This window comes from Bufo gargarizans, chromosome 9, assembly GCF_014858855.1.
Source record: "Bufo gargarizans isolate SCDJY-AF-19 chromosome 9, ASM1485885v1, whole genome shotgun sequence".
Taxonomy (NCBI): Eukaryota; Metazoa; Chordata; class Amphibia; order Anura; family Bufonidae; genus Bufo; species Bufo gargarizans.
Window position 1 is genome coordinate 35,285,883 of NC_058088.1, and position 22,003 is coordinate 35,307,885.

General features: G+C 42.7%; 1 protein-coding gene across 1 annotated transcript in view; it reads right to left on the reverse strand.

Annotated features, from left to right (window-relative positions):
* LOC122946167 (sodium- and chloride-dependent neutral and basic amino acid transporter B(0+)-like) overlaps positions 1-22,003 on the reverse strand; it is an 80,096-nt gene that overhangs the window by 35,740 nt on the left and 22,353 nt on the right. The window contains exons 4-8 of the mRNA XM_044305573.1: positions 20,326-20,487; positions 17,363-17,495; positions 15,165-15,297; positions 14,846-14,986; positions 1,069-1,297 (exon numbers count right to left, since the gene is read on the reverse strand). Coding sequence (XP_044161508.1) covers positions 1,069-1,297; positions 14,846-14,986; positions 15,165-15,297; positions 17,363-17,495; positions 20,326-20,487 — 798 coding nt within the window. The remainder of the gene's footprint in view (positions 1-1,068; positions 1,298-14,845; positions 14,987-15,164; positions 15,298-17,362; positions 17,496-20,325; positions 20,488-22,003) is intronic.

Here is a 22,003-nt window from a genome sequence, read left to right on the forward strand (position 1 = left end):
TGATTTACATCCTTGCTCAAATCCATACAAAACCATCTGGGGAGATTGTGGAATTGTCTTTTTGAAGGAACTGTGTTTTTCCTATTGTTGGTTGTACTCCAACTCCCATTTTGCACTACAGTAAAGAAAGACATTTATTCTTTTTCGTCTGGCCTGCTTACTCACTCCTGCACCATATGCCGGCCATTGCTTACCAGACACCCTGCCTTGCACCCATACAAATCACCCCAACTACCAGGAGAACCAGAACTAGGGTGTGCCTTGAGGGAAGAAAGGGTGTAATGAAAGTTCTAGGTGTGAGGACAGCCAGACCCACTATCATTCCCATATTACGCTCTGGCTCCTCCGGGGCTTGCTGCACATGTAGATGGCATGTCACACTTCCAATCTGGGGGGAAAGGGGGATCAAAGAAGCAGAAACAGGATGTAGAAAGATCTGAAGCGGTGACTTTTTTATTTTACCTTTTTACTTTTAGACCATTCCTGTCCTCCTGGATATTTGTTACAGTCTCAACCATTTTATGTGGTTTTCTGGGACTTTATTGTTGATGATCCATTCTTACGCTAGGCCATCAATATCAGATCGCTGAGGATAAAACTCCAGGCACTCCACCAATCAGCTGATTGACAAGGTTGCGGCACTCCAACGTGCACTGTCACTCATTCAACTTCATTGCTTAGTGGGTGGCCATACATGGAAACACAGGTCTTTGCAGCTCAGTTTCATTCAATTGATTGCATAAGCTGCAACACTCAGCACAACAGCTATTCAAGGTACAGACCGGTCCCTGGTAAACAATGAAGATGAACACTGTGGACCCTTCAATCTGCTAATTGATGGACTATACTGGTTTATAGCACTGTCACACTTTTAGGATTTTTGAGGTTCCTGTCATAGTGCCCCATAATCTATAACCCTCTGTCAGGTTCAAGCCAGTGAAATGGTCAAATCGTCTTTCACGTTTGTGTTCATATTTACTTTGTAGCTCAAGTTATGATGTACTTTCTGTATGTTAGATCTAAGTACAATAAAGGCGAATGATTATGTTCTTCTCAAATAGGAAATACCTGAATCTACTACTTCGGAAACAGGTTTCTCAGACACATACGCCATGTGTCCCAAAATAGAAAATATAGCAAATCCGGCATACACACTGGTGACACAGTTGGTTACACAGACTATGAGTGCGTCTGAGTAGCAATTATTATGAAATTTGTTGTAGGAAGACAGAGCGATGAGTCCACCCCAGGCCGTGGAGAGGGAAAAAAATATCTGAGTAGCAGCATCTTTCCAAACCTGAAATAAATAAAATATTAAGACACATTAGAAATGGGAATGATCCGACATGATGAATCATGATGACTTGTGTAGAGCAAATCAAAAGTTAACAAAGTGGCTTCAATCTGAATTTCAGAAAAAAAATTATTTGCTGTGAAGCCGAATTTTTTAGTTCTTCGTGGTAACAAATCAATTTTCCCTGAAATGGCATTAAAATAAAAAAAATCATAAAATCACCAGTAGTGAAGTATGACATCACCATGCTGCACGAGATTTCGCACTGGATCTTCAAGCAAGATAGCCGTGGCGGCCTCTTCGCACTCAAATGGATGCGGTAAGTACAATTTTATTTTTTTCTTACTGAGCAACCCCTAAAATGCTTGAATTTTGATCTCATATGCTGCAATCAGCAATGAACACGGCATCTGAGGGGTTCTATGATGGGGGGCAGCGCAATCGCTGTTCCCTGTCATTGCACCTGCTACTTTACTTACCAAAAATACGCTTTGTGATGAGGTAATTCATTACAAAGTGAATTTTGTAAAAATCGGCGAAGTAGCTGAACCGAATTTTTAAGAACTTTGCTCATCTCTAATGATGACATAGCTCAAGATCTAGAGATGAGGAAATCACTCATAATTTGATCGGGGCTTAAATCCAACTGTCCTAAAAATCTTAGCAAAACACTCTTAGGCTACTTTCACACTGGCGTTTTGGTTTCCGTTTGTGAGATCCGTTCAGGGGGTTGTGTTATTTACATGGGACTGTTTGTTGATAGTGGCTGTAGGAGGGCATGATTTTATTTACATAGGACTGTATGTTGGAGGGGGCAGGGTGATGTTATTTTCATGGGACTGTATGTTGAAGGCGGCTGTGGTAGGGGATTATGTTATTTACATGGGACTGTATGTTGTAGGGGGCTGGGGCAGGGGGATGTTATTTACATGGGACTGTATGCTGGAGGCGGCTGTGGGAGGGAGTGATTTTTTTTGCATGGGACTGAATGTTACAGGGATCTAAGGGAGGGAGTGATGTTATTTACATCGGATTAAATGTTCAGGGGGCAATGTTATTTACTTGGGACTGTATATTGAAGGTAGCTGGTGGGGGAATGATGTTATTTACATGGGACTGAATGTTGAGGGGGTGATGTTTACATAGGAATGCATGTTGGAGGCGTCTGGGGAGGGGGTGATATTATTTACTTGGGACTGTATGTTGAAGGCAGCTGTGGAGGAGGTGATGTTATTTACATGGGGCTGTATTTTGGAGGGGGCTGTAGATAGAGGGGGATATTTTTTACATGGGACTGTATATTGGAGGGGGCTGTAGAGATGGTGCGATGTTATTTACATGGGACTGTATGGCGGAGGGAGGGAAATAGTGTTATTTACATGGGACTTTATGTTGGAGCGGGTGAAGGGAGGGGAGTGATGTTATTTACATAGGACTGTATTTTGGAGGGGGCAGGAGAGATGATGTGATGTTATTTACATGGGACTGTATGGTGGAGGCGGGAATATAACAACAGGGGGCACTGTAATTTCAGAGGACATTATAGGTGTTCTTATTACTACTGAGGGCTCTATAGGATGGACTTATAGATCCGCCTTATTTCTACTAAGAGCACTATGGTGGCCTTATTACTACTGAGGCGTCTGTAGAGAGCTTTATTACCACTGGGAGAACAATAGGGGGCCTTATTTGTATTGGGGGCTCTGTGAGGGTATTATTAATACTGGAGGTCTCTTCTACTAATGGGGGCAATCTTGAGAAGCATTATCATGGTTGAGGGCACTATAGAGGGCAGTATTACTATGGGGGCACTAATTATTCTTCAGGATAGTATCTGGGATATTAGGGGGCACAGCGAGCAACAGGATAACACTGTTGGGACTCCAGGTTGGGGGATGACGATAGAAATCTGAGGAAGCTAAGATGTCTGTGTGTCACACTCTGCAGAGATGAGGCACGGCTGAAATAATTTGTACGGACCGAATGGAGAAGATGATGACAGAGAAAATCTACATCCGAGGAGGCGTCACCTGGGAGGCCCTGGATGTGACAGGTATGTGCTGCTTTATAGCAAGTACAGCAAAACGAGGTGTGTGGGGGGAGGGGGGGAGACTTAGAGAACTGGGCCATATTCATTGGGGCTTGGGCCCCGGATCTTTTGAGACCCTAGCAATGCCCCTGTCTACAATGCCCAGTCTGCAGGGTGCACAGCTTAGATCCAGGTGGGCAGGTAGTCTCAGAATCTCATAATTGTGGTTTGTACCGGGACTAATTAACACTGTCCACATGCAGTAAAGTCTATTGTGATAATAAACATGGGTTTACCTTACTGTCTCAGTTCAAGAACTGCTTTTTAGTGGTTCTCAACCATATGAATATGTGTGTTCTCTTTCTCTCAGTGGTATTCTCTCAGTCCAGTTGCTTCTCTGGCAGCTTCCAGGGATAAAGGCTCCCTGGACTAGGCACAATTCGGTGATGCTCACAACTGCAAGGCCTTGCTCTATGCCTGCTGAGCAGAGACCCTCTAACCAGGGGGACAGAACCAACCTGTCTCCTGGTAACCTCATGACTGATTTTCACTTTTTTCATTAATCATGGGATAACCACTTTAAAGACGGACAGAGCATAAGTGTCTGATTGTTTCAGATCCATGCATTGGGACCCTTTATCAGAACTGGGCTCCTATGTCTCTCAGTTTGAATGCAGAATTGGTTTTGCATGTCCACTACCACTCCTTCTCTATTGGACTGCTGGAGATAGGTGAGTACAGAATTCGGCAAAGGTGAATGGAGTGGCAACGGAAATGTACAACCATCGCTTCATTCCAACAGGGTAATATTGGACCCTTATTCTTATGATGCTAAAGGTTCAAGTGGTCAACTGATCAGACACTTATCTCCTACAATGTGGATAAAGTATAAGTAGGGTTTGTGGGAAACTATTTAATTTTTTTTTACATCCTTATGGACATTGTTAAATCCATTTTGCAACTCAAGGAGTGTGTGCCTTGTGTTACACAATTTCCATATAAACGAGACATAAGTAACATACCACAAAGTATTGTTTTAATTTCACATATATTGTTTGATTCAATAGGTAAGGAATTTGGAATCTGAATAGAGTGCTGTTTTTCTATCACACCCAGGTCAATCTTCCATTGCATGGGCAGCTGCCAAGTTAATAATTAGCAAAATTTGCATATCATAGACAAAAGCATGTGTCAGGGCTTAGTGTGACCTCAACATTCAAGTGTTTTTAATAACGTAAAAAAAAAAAAAAGATTATATGGGTGCAGCTATAAAAAATAAATAGTCCATCGGATGTATGTATTAGTGTTGGGCGCGAATATTTGATTCGCAAATTTTAATCGCGAATAACGCCACTTTGAGAATTGGCAAACATTTAGAATATAGTGCTATATCTTCGTATTCACGAATGCTCTAGATTTTTTTTTTCAGCAGTAACCTCCCTTCTTGCTTGTGGGCCAATGAGAAGGCTGCAATGTATTTGTCTGAACTTAGCAACATCCCTAGCAACCAATAGGAAAGTTGCCTGCCCCTTACTATATAAGAACCTCCCCAACAGCCATTTTCTGTAGTTTTATAGAGTTCTGAGAGAGACAGCAGTGACATTGCTGTGCTCTGTGCTTTACTTTAGTTACATTAGATAGTTAGTTAGCTTATATATATATATCTATAAGGGCTCTTTCACACCTGCGTTCTTTTCTTCCGGCATAGAGTTCCGTCGTCGGGGCTCTATGCCGGAAGAATCCTGATCAGTTTTATCCTAATGCATTCTGAATGGATAGAAATCCGTTCAGGATGCACCAGGATGTCTTCAGTTCCGGACCGGAACGTTTTTTGGCCTGAGAAAATACCGCAGCATGCTGCACTTTTTGCTCCGGCCAAAAATCCTGAAGACTTGCCGCAAGGCCGGATCCGGCCTTAAGCTAAACGTCGTTTCGGCGCATTGCCGGATCCGACGTTTAGCTTTTTCTCAATGGTTACCATGGCTGCCGGGACGCTAAAGTCCTGGCTGCCATGGTAAAGTGTAGTGGGGAGCGGGGGAGCAGTATACTTACCGTCCGTGCGGCTCCCGGGGCGCTCCAGAGTGACGTCAGGGCGCCCCAAGCGCATGGATCACGTGATAGCATAAAACGTCATCCAAGCGCATGGGGCGCTCTGACGTCATTCTGGAGCGCCCCGGGAGCCGCACGGACTGTAAGTATACCGCTCCCCACTACTACTATGGCAACCAGGACTTTAATAGCGTCCTGGCTGCCATAGTAACACTGAAAGCATTTTGAAGACGGATCCATCTTCAAATGCTTTCAGTTCACTTGCGTTTTTCCGGATCCGGCGTGTAATTCTGGCAAGTGGAGTACACGCCGGATCCGGACAACGCAAGTGTGAAAGAGGCCTAATACAGATAGTTAGTGGGAGATAGTCAGTGTAGGTTAGATCGTGATATAGTGTCGCTGATAGGTTCTGCTGTCCGTACATACATACTATAGACATAGTGCTGTGATGTCACAAGTTCACAGCAATACTTAAGGCACCAATCAGTAATATGTAGTAAGACCTGCTAAAATGTGAAGTTGCCCGTATTGCGCCAAAATATGCGCATCATTAATTGCAGATTTGCGCAATCGCAAATATATTGTGCACTCTCTCTGAATATAAAGCTATTGTAATGTTCTGCCGTGCCAACCCTTTTTTTCCAGTCTCAGGAAACTTCTAGCAGCTTGAAAAATTTTGCAACAGTGACCCATGCATGCATTTTGCGCACAATACGCGAATATTACATTGCCGATTTTCACAATCAAGAAAATAATTGTGAATTCTCAAATTTGCAAATATATCACGAATAATTTCCCAAATATTCGCGAAATATCGCAAATTCAAATATTGCCCCTGCCGCTCATCACTAGTATGTATGTGACGTCATTGAGTAATGCGCCCCCAGAGTGGCATTACCACATTTGCACCCCGCTACTGTCTTTATTGGTTAACCTCATGTCATCATATGTATTTATTCCAAGTCCTTCACAATGTGCATTTCCTATTTTGCAACTGTTAAGTTATAATTTAATTTACCTGGTTCACCAGTAGGAGGCAGCAAGCATGGCAGAGCTACAGTTAGAGAGAATGGAACCCTTCTTTCCATTCTAACTTTCCCTCTAAGGAGGGGACTAGTTAGTAAGAGGTCAGTTTAGCTTACCCCCTGCTAGAGGAGAGTCTACCTTAACCCCTGCTAGGGGAGAAAAGCAAGGGCTAGGCATGTCACCGTTGGATGCGCCCCAGCGCCCAACAACCCAGCTAGACCACCTTCAGCTCTGTTGGACATGGAGGCCACAGTTTAAAGCCTCAGAAGCCAGGAGGAGTTTTCCCTGGACAAATCTAGAGACAGACCAGACTACTACAAAGTGAGGTACAGCAGAAGCTGCGTTCTATTGCCAGCTAGTCAGTACAGCAGAGCCAGAGAGCAACAGATGTAGCAGAAAGAGTTTGCCTGCCACAGTTTTCATGCTAAAGACTGCTGGAACAAAGAGAAAGTCTGTAAACTGTTTGGAGAAAACGTTTATGCCAAGTAAAGCTGTTATTGAACTTCATCACAAGGTCTGGACTCAATTTATTCTTCATCCCCAAGTTAACTGCCTCCTTATTCTCTGCTTTGGATGACAATGCCTGGGGTCAAGTTGTATCCAGATAGGAGCACCGTGACACAACATTACTTAAAGGGACATTGTAGGCCACCCTATACCACTTGGCCATTCCTACACCATTCCTTAAAGGGACTCTGTCCCATTGTTGCTTTACTGCAACTGGCATCATGAAGATTTTTTGACGTTGGACGTTGCAATTGTATATCTAGTGGTGGTGGTTTAACTTCACCTGAAGATGTTTCAGCTCTCACCCATCTGACTCTGGTAATAAGTAGGGCTGGTCGGCGCTGGCATTCCATGTGTACTGATGTCAGAAGAGCTAGCTCTATCAGAGAGCAGGGATGTTGGGCCAGTCAGGCTTGGTGCTGGAGTCCCAGCTTCCTTACAGCCGGATATTTAAACAGGCTGGCAACAGTCGCATGTGATTGGTCTTCCTACCTAATATGGGTCATTTGCTCTATATCCTGGATTCCTGGATTTATGACCTTCGATTTGCCTTTTGACTTTACCTCTGACTGCAGATTTAATCATTGATGTTTATCCTGGTGCTGATCCTGTTTGATAATTGACTACGTGTTTGTTTCTCGTTCTGGTCCTGACATTACTGTCTGGTTTAGATTTTGCTTGTTCCTGGTTCTGTGTTTGGATTCTAATTTGGCCCTTGTTGTTCCCAACTGCTTCTAACCTGGTTTGTCTGACTACATCTCTCAGGTTCCGTGCACTTAGCAGTTTATTTACCATCGCCCAGTTGGAGGCAGCTGTTTATGGCAGATTATCTAAGTAAGTAGGGACAGTGGTGTGGATAGAATTTTGGGTTGCACTGTTCCATAACTGATGTGACAATATCTCAGTATTCTAGTGCCACACGGAGGCGCCATAAAATGTACTTATGGATTACTAGTACAGAGCTATAGGGATCCTGTGCACCACCACATAGGCTCTAAAAAAGCACATTTTAGCTTGTTGGTAATGAATCAATAAATGTTTTAAAAAATTTAAAATAACTAAAAACAATGGACTTCACATTGCAATTGTAATGTTTGTATCAGAACTTAAATGTGACTAATATTTATAACAGTGGGAATGATTTTTACTTGGAGAGTTATTACTATCCAGCACTGTACATACTGTATGATTAACTGCATGCAAAGTATTAACTTTGGTTTGGGGGCAAATCCCCAGTGTTTGTGAACCTTTTGCCGAAAAAAGACTATACGGTAACTGCCCAAAAGAGTAAAGTCAACTAAACCTGCTAATAGCTCAATAATCTAATGCGTTTGGAAGCCATTTCGTAATCTCTTGACACCTGCCTTCAGGGAAAAGATTAGAGTGTTGTATTTCAACATCCCAACTGTTGTGGCAGGGGATGCACAATGGTAGTTCTGGCTAGGTACGTTTATAAGGGAGTCAGTAGAGATATCAATTTACTGAACAAGCATTTGGATGTGTAATTTGTGTAATTGGCTTATATCTGGCCATAGAAGATGTAGACTAATTAGTGGAATTAAAATAAAGTGTAACCTCGACCTTTTGATATCTAGGGCTGTGACACTCTTAAAGGGACATTTCCATCAATTTTGTAAATCACTGTCACGGAATGTGTACAGGTAACAAGGCAAAGCAACATGTATAAACGAGTCGCTGGATCCAAAAACTAAGGAACCAAGGGAGACCCCTGCAGAAGACCTGGCACTTTCCCTGGCTGCTCAGCCTATGCAAAGATCCGAATGGTGGAGGTTTGCATATCCACGAACCTTGACTATAAAGCCCTAAGCACCCTACAATAGTGAGGGGACACGACCACCGGCTCCCTACACAAGACACGGAGGGAGTCAGGGTCACCTGGGATCCAGCAAACAGATATTAACAGATAAAGGTACACTTAGCTTTGAAGCAAACAGGAGGACAGATCAGCGTGCACACACACTCCAGGAAGTAATATAAGCCGCCCAGAAAAGCATTCTGGGGAGGCATTTAAAGGGAAGCAATTAACACATGACAGCTGAGAGAGGCTGACGAGAGGAGGAGCTGAATACCACAACAGAGAAATTCAAGGAGGAGGTTCTGAAAGGCCTCTGTCAGAGCTTCTCAGCTGTCTGGTTGTGACAGTACCCCTCCCTCTACGAGTGGACTCCGGACACTCAGAACCCACCTTCTCAGGATGGGACCTATGGAAAGCCCTGATGAGACGAGAGGCCTTAATGTCCGTCACTGGGACCCACATCCGACCATACCCCTCCCACTGAACAAGGTACTGAAGAGAACCGCGGACAAGACCAGAATCCACAATCCTAGATACCTGAAATTCAAGATTCCCATCAACCATAATCGGAGGAGGAGGCAAAGGCGAGGGTACAATGGGTTGAACATAAGGTTTCAATAAGGACTTATGAAAAACATTATGGATCTTCCAAGTCTGAGGAAGATCAAGACGGTATGCAACAGGATTGATGACAGACAGGATTTTGTAAGGCCCAATAAACCTAGGACCCAACTTCCAGGAGGGAACCTTCAATTTGATATTCTTGGTAGACAACCATACCAGATCACCAACATTCAGGTCCGGACCAAGCACACGTCTCTTATCAGCCACACGCTTATATCTCTCACTCATGCTCTTTAGATTATCTTGAATCTTTTGCCAAATAGATGACAAAGACGAGGAGAATCTGTCCTCATCAGGTAAACCAGAAGACCCCTCTCCCGAGAAAGTCCCAAACTGTGGATGAAACCCATATGCACCAAAAAATGGTGACTTATCAGAGGACTCCTGACGACGGTTATTTAAAGCAAACTCAGCAAGGGACAAAAAAGAACACCAATCCTCTTGATTCTCCGCCACAAAACAGCGCAGATATGTCTCCAGATTCTGATTGACGCGCTCTGTCTGGCCATTCGACTGCGGGTGGAAAGCAGAAGAGAATGACAACCGAACCCCCAAGCGAGAACAGAAAGCCTTCCAGAATCTGGAAACAAACTGCGTGCCCCTATCAGAGACTATGTCTGAAGGAATACCGTGCAATTTGACAATGTGATCAACAAATGCCTGCGCCAGCGTCTTAGCATTGGGCAAACCAGGAAAAGGGATGAAATGCACCATTTTGCTAAAACGGTCCACCACCACCAGAATCACAGTCTTCCCCGAGGAATGAGGCAGGTCCGTGAAAAAGTCCATGGACAGATGTGTCCAAGGACGGGAAGGAATGGGTAAGGGAAGGAGAGGACCTGATGGCCGTGAATGAGGGACTTTGGCACGAGCGCAAGTCTCGCAGGCTGCCACAAAACCCTCAACCGACTTACGAAGCGCAGGCCACCAGAATCTCCGAGCGATGAGATCCAGTGTGGCTCTTACCCCCGGGTGCCCAGCAAGGACCGTATCGTGGTGTTCTTTAAAAATCTTGTGTCTTAAAGCGAGAGGCACAAACAACCTCCCAGGAGGACAAAGATCAGGAGCCTCTGACTGGGCTGCCTGCACCTCTGCCTCCAATTCAGGAAAAAGAGCAGAGACCACCACACCTTCAGCCAAAATGGGACCCGGGTCTTCAAAATTCCTGCCTCCCGGAAAACAACGTGACAGGGCATCTGCCTTCACATTCTTAACTCCAGGGCGGAACGTGACAACAAAATTAAACCTAGAAAAGAACAACGACCATCTGGCCTGTCTCGGGTTCAGACGCTTGGCTGACTCCAAGTAGGCCAGATTTTTATGGTCAGTAAATACGGTAATAGGGTGTCTGGCTCCCTCTAGCCAATGGCGCCATTCCTCAAAAGCCAACTTGATGGCCAACAGTTCCCTATCTCCCACATCGTAATTTCTCTCTGCGGAGGAGAGTTTTCTTGAGAAAAAGGCACACGGTCGCCAATTGGCAGGAGAGGAACCCTGAGACAAGACCGCCCCCACACCCACCTCAGAAGCATCAACCTCAACTATGAAGGGTAACGAAACATCAGGTTGCACCAAGATGGGAGCGGAAGCAAAACTCTCCTTGATATCAGAAAAAGCCTTACGCGCCTCTACTGACCAAGAAGAAAAATCTACCCCCTTTCTGGTCATATCAGTGAGTGGTTTAACAATAGAAGAATAATTCAAAATGAACTTCCTGTAATAATTGGCAAAGCCCAAAAAACGCATCAGCGCCTTTTGATTCTCAGGAAGCTCCCACTCAAGCACAGCGCGGACCTTCTCGGGGTCCATGCGAAAACCAGAAGCGGAGAGAAGAAACCCCAGAAATTGAATTTCTGGAACCGCAAACACACATTTTTCCAGTTTCGCATATAATTTATTCTCCCGCAGGATGAGCAAGACCTGACGTAAATGTTCCTTATGAGTTTTGAAATCGGGAGAAAAAATCAAAATGTCATCCAAATACACCAATACAAATTTTCCCATCAAATGATAAAAAATGCTGTTCACGAAATGCTGAAAAACGGCTGGGGCATTCATCAAACCAAAAGGCATAACCAAATTCTCAAAATGGCCCTCAGGGGTATTGAAGGCCGTCTTCCATTCGTCCCCTTCTCTGACCCTGACCAGGTTGTATGCCCCTCTTAAATCTAATTTGGAAAAGACTTTAGCCCCAACAACCTGGTTAAATAGGTCCGGGATCAGAGGAAGCGGATAAGGGTCACGAATTGTGATATTGTTCAGCTCCCTGAAATCCAGACAAGGTCTTAAAGAACCATCTTTTTTCTTAACAAAGAAAAAACCAGCGGCAACAGGTGACTTTGAGGGTCGTATGTGTCCCTTTTTCAGACTCTCAGAGATATAAGTACGCATAGCGATCCTCTCAGGTTGGGAAAGATTGTATAAACGAGATTTAGGCAGCTTGGCGTCTGGGATGAGATTAATAGGGCAATCGTACTCCCTGTGCGGGGGCAAATCCTGAACTCCACTCTCAGAGAAAACATCCGAAAATTCAGAGAGAAAAGATGGTACAGTCTTAGTAGCAACCTCAGAAACAGATGTCGTGAGGCAATTCTCTCTGCAAAAGTCACTCCAACCATTTATTTGCCTTGCTTGCCAATCAATGGTGGGGTTATGTTTAGTGAGCCAGGGTAGCCCCAACACTAGAGGAGTCGGCAAACCGCTAAGGACGAAACATGACACATCCTCAACATGAGCATCACTCACAATTAAACGGATATTGTGAACTATGCCCTTTAATGACTTCTGAGAAAGTGGAGCGGAATCGATAGCAAACACAGGAATATCCTTTCTCAAAGCGCACACCTGGAAACCATGAGTTATCGCAAAGTGATTATCAATGAGATTGACCGCTGCTCCACTATCCACAAAAATCTCACAAAAAATGTTCTTGCTCTCTAGCGCCACCCTAGCCGGCAGGACAAAACGGGAACTACAAGCAAACGGAAAATCTTCAATCTCCGCCTCAATCCTGCCAATAGTAACAGACGGAACATTTTTCAAAGATTTTTTCCTCTTTGTTTCTTTATTATACCCAGAGAACTGCCTGAATCTCCTAGAGGGACAAACATTTGCCAAATGATTAATACCTCCACAACAAAAACAAACCCTCCCATGCGGGCTGAATCTTCTATTGTCAGAAGCAATCAACCCCAGCTGCATGGACTCCTGCTCAGAAGGGGCTGACAGCGACTGAGACCCCTGCGCAGAGAATGGGACCGCTGCACAGTCCTGGGACCGAGTATGACAGGAAGGAGAGATCTCTCCTCTCTCTCTAAGACGCCTGTCAATACGAACGGCCTGAGACATAGCAGAGTCCAAAGAAATAGGCCTTTCATGAAAGGCAAATGCATCTTTCAATCCCTCTGAAAGACCATGGCAAAATTGACTTCGGAGTGCAGCATCATTCCAACCAGTATCAGCTGCCCAACTCCGAAATTCTGAGCAGTATATTTCTGCGGATTGTTTACCCTGGCATAGGAGACGTAGTCTAGACTCCGCCAGAGCAATACGATCCGGATCATCATATATCTGACCCAGGGCTAAAAAGAATTCATCCACTGAACGGAGAGGCCGTGCCCCCTCCGGCAGAGAAAAGGCCCAGGACTGAGCGTTACCCCTGAGCAGCGATATAATGATCCCCACCCTCCGTTCCTCATCACCAGAAGAATGGGGAAGAAGGCGAAAATGGAGTTTGCAAGCCTCTCTAAAACGCACAAAATTCTCACTACCCCCGGAGAACGTATCCGGGAGCGAGATCTTAGGCTCAGAACAAGCTCCATGAACGCAAGCTGAACCGGTCACTTGAAGCTGAGAAAAAGTCTTACGGAGGTCAGCTACCTCCAATGAAAGACCCTGGAAGCGTTCAGCCAAAAGTGAAACCGGATCCATGCTTAAGACGGTTTTGGCGGCTTATAATGTCACGGAATGTGTACAGGTAACAAGGCAAAGCAACATGTATAAACGACTCGCTGGATCCAAAAACTAAGGAACCAAGGGAGACCCCTGCAGAAGACCTGGCACTTTCCCTGGCTGCTCAGCCTATGCAAAGATCCGAATGGTGGAGGTTTGCATATCCACGAACCTTGACTATAAAGCCCTGAGCACCCTACAATAGTGAGGGGACACGACCACCGGCTCCCTACACAAGACACGGAGGGAGTCAGGGTCACCTGGGATCCAGCAAACAGATATTAACAGATAAAGGTACACTTAGCTTTGAAGCAAACAGGAGGACAGATCAGCGTGCACACACACTCCAGGAAGTAATATAAGCCGCCCAGAAAAGCATTCTGGGGAGGCATTTAAAGGGAAGCAATTAACACATGACAGCTGAGAGAGACTGACGAGAGGAGGAGCTGAATACCACAACAGAGAAATTCAAGGAGGAGGTTCTGAAAGGCCTCTGTCAGAGCTTCTCAGCTGTCTGGTTGTGACAATCACATATTAACATTCTAAACAGTATGTAGCTATTCTCTCTCTCTCTCTTGAGGAAGCCTTCCTAACATAAATTTCCATTATTTTATAATTACACTGATATACAAATACTACTTAATAAGCTTGTGATCACTATACTATGTAACTGGTACAATGAACATATGTATAAACCCATTTTATACAAACTACAGGGTGGGCCATTTATATGGATACACCTTAATAAAATGGGAATGGTTGGTGATATTAACTTCCTGTTTGTGGCACATTAGTATATGTGAGGGGGGAAACTTTTCAAGATGGGTGGTGACCATGGACATCTCGTATCTTCACAGGATATGCATATGCTGTGAAGATACGAGATGTGCAGCACCTGAAACTACGGATACTGGAAGCCTGTGCTAGCATTGTTGATAGCGGTGTTGCTATCAGTGTGTGAAGAGTGGGAGAAGAGGGTTGCATTGACAATCCAACACAATGGGCAGCACATTGAACACATTTTATAAGTGGTCAGAAACTTGTAAGTAACTCATGAAAGAATAAAGTTACGTTAAAATCAAGCACACCATTGTTTTTCTTGTCAAATTCCCAATAAGTTTGATGTGTCACATGACCCTCTTCCTATTGAAAAAACAAAAGTTGGATTCAAAATGGCTGACTTCAAAATGGCCGCCATGGTCACCACCCATCTTGAAAAGTTTTCCCCCTCACATATACTAATGTGCCACAAACAGGAAGTTAATATCACCAACCATTCCCATTTTTATTAAGGTGTTTCCATATAAATGGCCCACCCTGTAGATCAACTCAGCATTGTATGGTGGTATGGTTTAGGGACTATTATTTGGCTTATTAGTTGGCTATACATGGTAGTAGCATGTTAGCACTATATGGCGACATTGTGTTGAAATTCTGAAAAAAAAAAATTCAAAAAATGCAGCCATGTTTTTCTTAGTCTACATTGCCCTATATTCTATAGAACCGACCCTGCATGTATTAGATGATAAGTTGAGGTTATTGCACTTGCCTCTGCTTCCATTATCTTTGTAATGTTTGACTGTGTTCCAATATAATAATTGATGCCTTCAAATGCACCTTCTAGAGTTGCTCCTCGAACCAACAAGATGGTAAGGACTATATAAGGGAAGGTTGCAGTAAAGTACACCACCTGGAAATATATACATATATAATCATCAAGAGACACAATATATTGTCACACATAAATACACATAATGTGAACTCATTCAACCCAATGGGAATCCAGTGGATTTAATCATAAAATACTAGAAAAACATGAAATATCTAAACTTTGTGGTTGGTAGATTGAGAGGCAATTCTGATATTACCTTTCCAGATGATTTGATTCCTTTAAACAGAGATGCTCCAACAATTATCCAAGCTAAAAGTAGGCACAGAGCCAAGTACCAAACAACTTCACCAGTCTCATCCATGCCACTGGACTGACGGAGTGCTACTTTCCTACAAAAAGGGTGTATGAAATTATGTGCCAGTCCTCAGTCCTTCTAGGTACAGATGACTCTGGATTTTTGCAGTTAACAATAGCATTTTAGTTACTTATATACACTGAACAAGCAGGACATGTAGGGGAAATGTCAACACCGAGGGCTGCAGAACTGTGAAATCAGCTGTTATAGGGGGACTGTCACCTTCAGAATTGATTATAAAACAAGCATACCGCCATGTCTGGTCTTCTAATACTGAGAAATGTTTCTTTTTCTTTTTATACAAATAAAGTGCACAGCTCGGTTTCATGCACCATTGCTTCACCATAATGCCATCCAGAGCGTCTGCCTCTTGTTTGATTGACAGTTCCTGGGCTTTCAGAGCCAGTAGTGATGACACAGGAAAAGCCAGGCGCAACAAATGGAGAAAATCCAGCCAAAGTGCAGCAAAAAATGTATTTACATAAAAATAAACGTTTCTCAGGATTAGAGAACAATAATGGTATGGTTATATTTCAGGACGCCTAGTCTACATGGCAGTTTACTTATCCTAGGGACTCTTTTACATAGGCTGACAGAGTGGCCACTGGTTGAGAAAGAGGAAGCTCAATGATCGCCCCAGCAATGATCGTTGAAGTCCTGGAGAACATGCTTAAAGGGCTTGTGTCACTTCAGCAAATGGCATTTATCATGTAAATAAAGTTAATACAAGGCACTTACTAATGTATTGTGATTGTCCATATTGCCTCCTTTGCTGGCTGGATTGATCCATTTTTCCATCACATTATACGCTGCTTGTTTCCATGGTTAGGACCACCGTGCAATACAGCAGAGGTGGTCATGTTTGCACACTATTGAAAAAGTTCCTGCCTCTCTGGTGGCTGAGACCACGGGAGCGCACATAGGCTGGTGCCTTTTCCTATTGTGTGCAAGCACGGCCACTGCTGCTGGATTGCAGGTTGGTTGTAACCATGGAAACGAGCAGTGTAAAACATGATGGAAGAATCAATCCAGCCAGCGAAGGAAGGAAGCATAATTTATAGTAACAATACATTAGTAAGTGGTTTCTCTACATTATATATGCTATTTGCTGAAGTGACACAACCCCTTTAAATTCACACTTTAGGCCCCTTGCAGACGAGCGTTCCTCCCGCAGAGAGTCCGCATCGTAGCTCCAGGCCTGACCTCCCTTCCCTGCCGGGAGTCACATAGCATTATATTGATTTATGATGCTATGTAACCCTTACAGTTCTGGAATGTATTGGATTACACTGGTATAATGCTGCCAGTGTTATCAAGTATATTCCAGAACTGTAAGGTTTACATAGCATCATAAATCAATATAATGCTATGTGACTCCCGGCAGGGAAGGGAGGTCAGGCTGCGTGCTGCGATGCGGACTCGCTGCGGGAGGAACGCTCGTCTGCAAGGGGCCTTACAGTCACTGGCTCCGTTGAGATTATGACGAGGAGATGGGTGAGGTCTTCACTCACTGTGACTGAATACCCAGAAGAGTTGAGAAAGGAAGTAGAACTTATAGTTTACTTATCGAGACTTTGGCTTTGTTTACATGTGCAGTATATGGTATAAGGTCCTACTTATATAAGATTAAAGTTGGCCATGCATATAAAAAAAATGCTGCCCGAACACATTAATTTCTGATGACTACTTCCTCCTCTCTCCACCTTCAAAACACATGCACGCTTGGTAAAGCAGAGCAGGAATGTATATGGAGGAGTCTGGCCATCACCTATTTGTGGTGTATGGCAGGTCTTAGAGCTTCCTCTATTGCTTAATTTACATAAAGGGAATATCTTCCAGCATAGGAAAGTACTATGCAGTCTAAACAACAACCTCCTGGAATTTTTTTTATCTTACTTTTGTTTCCTTAGACACAGTCAAGTTTCTTTCTTAGGCAATCGTTCTATATCATAGCACTTCATGGGCCTATTGATTGTATGATTTTAGCTCCACTGAAAACTTTAACAGGCCAAGTATTTTGATATATGGTGCATAGAACCAACATAAAGACGTGTAACACAGAAAGGGAACTGGTATTGATAAGCCATAAAAGCACTTACTCCCAGTACTGTTTGCTTGGCAATTCCACATCGTCCAGGACAGTGCTGTTGACTATGCATGTATGGTTATTTTCTTTCACCCAGGTTAGATTTGTTGTACTTATGCTGTCATTTATTAGTACACTGCATATGCCTAAAATGAGACACATATGAAAATTCTTTATTAATATATGACAATCATAACTTGTATAGATTCATATTAAAGTCACAGTAGAGATGAGCGAATCGATTCTAATGTATTGATTCATCTTATTAGCAGGACATCTTTACCTGTAAGAGTAAAGCCCCGAAGGTGAAGAGGCACCAACCTGCCACTAGATGGACAGGGCTGGACATTTAGCCTGGCCCTGTCAATTTCCTGCCAATTTTATGCACAGTCGCTGCTTCGGTACCCCCACAATTAGCAGCCAATTTGGTACCTCTACTGATTAGCTTCTTCAGGCAGCCATGACGCGGAAAATTACACAGTATACAAAGAGGAAGGGTCCGTAAACTGTGTAGTTTATAGCATCGGCATACTGCAGTACCCTGGCCGGCCACTAAGCTGTGTATGGAGTTGTGCTCTGTACGCATTATAGTCTCTGGCGGCACGTCTACCTGAAACAGCTAACTTTTGGGTGGCCAGGTATTTGAGAGAATTTGAAAAGTTCATTCCGGCCTCCGGATGAAACAATGGAATCCTTTATTGAAAAATAGTCATAAAATCCAGGTTTACTTAAGATTTCGCGAATATTTAGAATATAGTGATATATATTCGTAATTTCGAATATTCAAGATTTTTTTTAAATCAGTACACATGATCCCTCACTGCTTCTAGCTTGTGGGCCAATGAGAAGGCTGCAATATCTTTGACTTTAGGAGTAGTGTTGATTGCGAATTTTCGTAATGCAAATTTTTATTGCGGAATTTTTTAATTGCAGATTTTCACAATCAAGAAAATAATGACTGGAGATAACGAATTCTTGAATTTGCAAATATATGGCGAATATTCACCCTAATATTCACGAAATATCACAAATTTGAATATTGCCCCTGCCGCTCATCACTAGAGAAATCCACCGGTTTAGTAGTTTTACCCCGTACAGTGACTCATCTGTTGGAATAAAACAAATCCATTCAGTTTTTTTTTTTTTACTATACTATGTTCTCAGCTCTATTTAGCATCCATGAGGGATAACCGCGGTTGCTCAGCCTGCTCCTAATGTGAACAGACTGTTCCCAAAGTAGTATTTGAAACCATCATCAGTGGAGAAGTTCATTTTGGTGTGAGTAAATTCACCAATTGGAACTGACTTGATAGTACTGAAAGAGTGACGTGAATCTGCATGCGGTATGGTATTGCACGCTGTGCTTTTCCTGTGGGTTGTACTTAAAACATTTTGGGTCTTCCAGTCTATTTGTAAATTTAAATCCAAAAAAGTAATATGTTCCCAATGATGGTAAAGTGTAAAAATAAGATTGAGGGTGTTACTGTTCAGGAAATGGATGAACTCCGGTATGGCCGCCACCTGGTCGCACCATATGAACAGCAGGTTGTCAATGTAGCTACCATACTGTTAGTTGTGCCACTATCTGTGACTTTTCCCCGCTCATGCCAGGTCTAAAAAGGTGGACGTGGCCTGGGCTGGGAAGGAGATAGGCCGGCACGCCTGTCTCATTTACCATTTTCAGAAAATATAAGGGAACATTTTTGAATATTATTTACCATTTTATATGCCTGTTTTAGGTGTAGAAAAAGGTCTAAAAGTAAGACAGCTTGGAAGCTGTCTTACATTTAGAACTGGTGAAGAGTCCGCCGAAGTTATGAAGAGGCCGTCTCCTATTAATAACTTTGGCGGATCCACCGCCAGCTTCAGGGTTTATTAAAACCGGCATCTAAAACACTAGTCTTAATAAATGTGCCCCTATGTGTTTGGAATACCTGGATTTTATTCTATTTTTCAATAAAGGATTCCATTGTTTTTTGACAGGTATTGGTACCCCACAAATCTGATGTTTATGACCTGCCCTGTGAATAGATCATCAATATCTGTAGCCCAAACAACCCCTTTAAGTCACTGAGTTTTCATACCCATCAATAGTACAGTCAAAATATAACAAAAAAATCTATAGAAATTAGTCCCTACGCTTTTCTTACTTCCAGCCAACCATGGGCCTTTGGTTTTGAGGTCATTATCAATTGTCTGTGTTCACCTTTACATGCTACATTGATATAAACATGCATGGCTCTAAAGTCAGATGCAGATTTGGTTGTCTTCTGCTGGGCCTTTGGGACTGATTTATTGTGTAATAGTTTGGACCTTCTTATATACTTCAAATGAATAAGATCTATACGGGTTTTGTACTGTTTAACCATCTTGCAAGGAATACATTACAATTTGCCTCCCATTTTCAACATTTATTACTTTTACGACTTTTAATATAGCAAGTAGCAACCCAATGTACATGATGGTAAATATGTCTAGGAAACCAGAGAATGCAAAGCCAAAACAACAGAGATATTTTTACAGTGCAAAACCTCCCACAGAACCGCATTAGATCTAATAGAAATCTTCTTTATGAAGTAGTCTCAGTTAACAAATATACTTGAAGGTTCTAAAACCCTTTTCTGAAGTACAAGAAATTTGCACTACAACCATTGCAGTCCTGTGACATTTTGCACAGTGAAGGTGTCTCTGTTGTTTTAGGTCTGCATCCATTGGCTTCCTATATAAATCCACTGTTTTATTCCTGGCGAAGGCGGCACTTAATGTGGATGGAAGTAAACACTGGCTGCTCACTTCTCTCTATAGCTGTATTATAATATTGTACCAACCTTAGCACAACACTACAAGGTGAACCTCTGGACAAGATGCTCCAATTCAATGTAATGCCTATTTTTCTTCTGTAGTCCACTCTACAATCATTATATTTAATTGTCTCCTTAACGATACAAACATGTGTACAGCATTCTAACAGGTTACCTCGTATAGTTTTGCTGCATTTTTCATCGGACCAGCTGAAGCAATCTGACCATGGCAGGATACTTTGAAATGAAGCAAACATGTAGTACAAGCTGTAGGCAATGATGACATTGTAGTAGATGGATACTAATGTAGAAATGAGCACCATCATAATGCCAACACCTAGGGGAAAAAAAATTATATATAATTGTGTCTATATAACCTATAATGGCACAAATAACTGATGCTAATAACGAAATATATGTCACAATTAGGCTCCATTCATGCATATATTTAATTTGTAGAATTGTACAGTATGTCATATACTCTTTTGACACAGGTTAAGCCCAATATATTTACATGTTGCGGACATAATCTATTGTCAGATAGACAACACCTTATTTTCTGATCTCCCTCTGTGCCAGCAAAGGCTATATAACATCAAGAACCTGAAGATATTATTCCTCCCCACAGGGGGTCCTTAAAAATGATTAATTCATAATGTCAGGATGCATTCCACTTACTGGCAATAATCCTGCAAAGATGGAGTCATTTTGCTTAGAATAGAGTAGTGGTGTCAGGAACTTACCCAGCTATGTTCCTGTGATGTTCCAGCAGGGTTGCCATTCCAACTAGCCAAGCCCCAGCTGGTCGACCTACCTGAACATCAAACCAGTCAGGTCCCAGGCTTGGCGTCCAATCCCTGAATTAGGTGGGGGATTTAAGTCAGGCACTTATTGCTTCTCAGTGCCTGTGATTTTGTTTTTATGTCTTCAGTTTGTTCTGTGTGCTGCACTTCTGTTGGAGCTTCCTGTTTATTGTCAACACGTTGTTTCAGAATTTATCCATTGTTTACTGATTAGGTTTTTACTGGTTTTCCGGAGTTTGAAACGTTGATTTGTTTCCAGATTAGCCCCTGATTGGGCTTCTACTGATTATTCTGGTTTTGACTCTTCAGCTTGTTTCTGGATTATCCCATTGACTTTTGTTTAAGCTTCTACTGACTCCCCTGGCTTAGACTATGGCTTGTTTTACTCTCCTGCTTCTCCTTGAAATCTGGAAGGTCTGATGCCTGTGAATTTGCACCTGTTTTCTGCTGCCTTACTCTGCAGACATAACCTAGGTCCCTAGCAACTAATTCCAACTGCCTTGTAGAATGCTGTGGTGCACACCTAGTGGTAGCCTTAGGTCTACTAATCAAAGTAAGGAAGGAAATTACTGTAGTTAGCAGACTTTGAGTTTGCTGGTGGTGGTTCAGGACAGTGACTATATTTCTCACCACTGTATTCCTACAAGTGTAATAGAGGTAGTGTATATTAATATACAGTATATCACCAGGAGTTTCGCAATGACTAGTGATTTTTATTGTTTATTTTCAGTTTTGCAGTTGGGAGAAGTACAACTGACAGTGAGTCCTTTCCTTGGTAGTTTCTTTAAAGAGAAATTTGTTTCATTGGACACTAATTTGAATTTTGTAATAAAATATTTTAAAAAAACTTTATTTACTAAATATATCTTTAAAGTGTTTGGGGTTCCATTTTTATAATGCAAGGGCTAAATACCCTCATAGGTTTAAATTATAAATTTGTGGTTACCTGCAGACATTACTAAGAGATTTACTAAGGGGTTGTGTGAAGAAGCAATTTGGTGCACTGATTCAGAAAAAAATAACTCCAGCTCTTATAACAGTGGATTATAA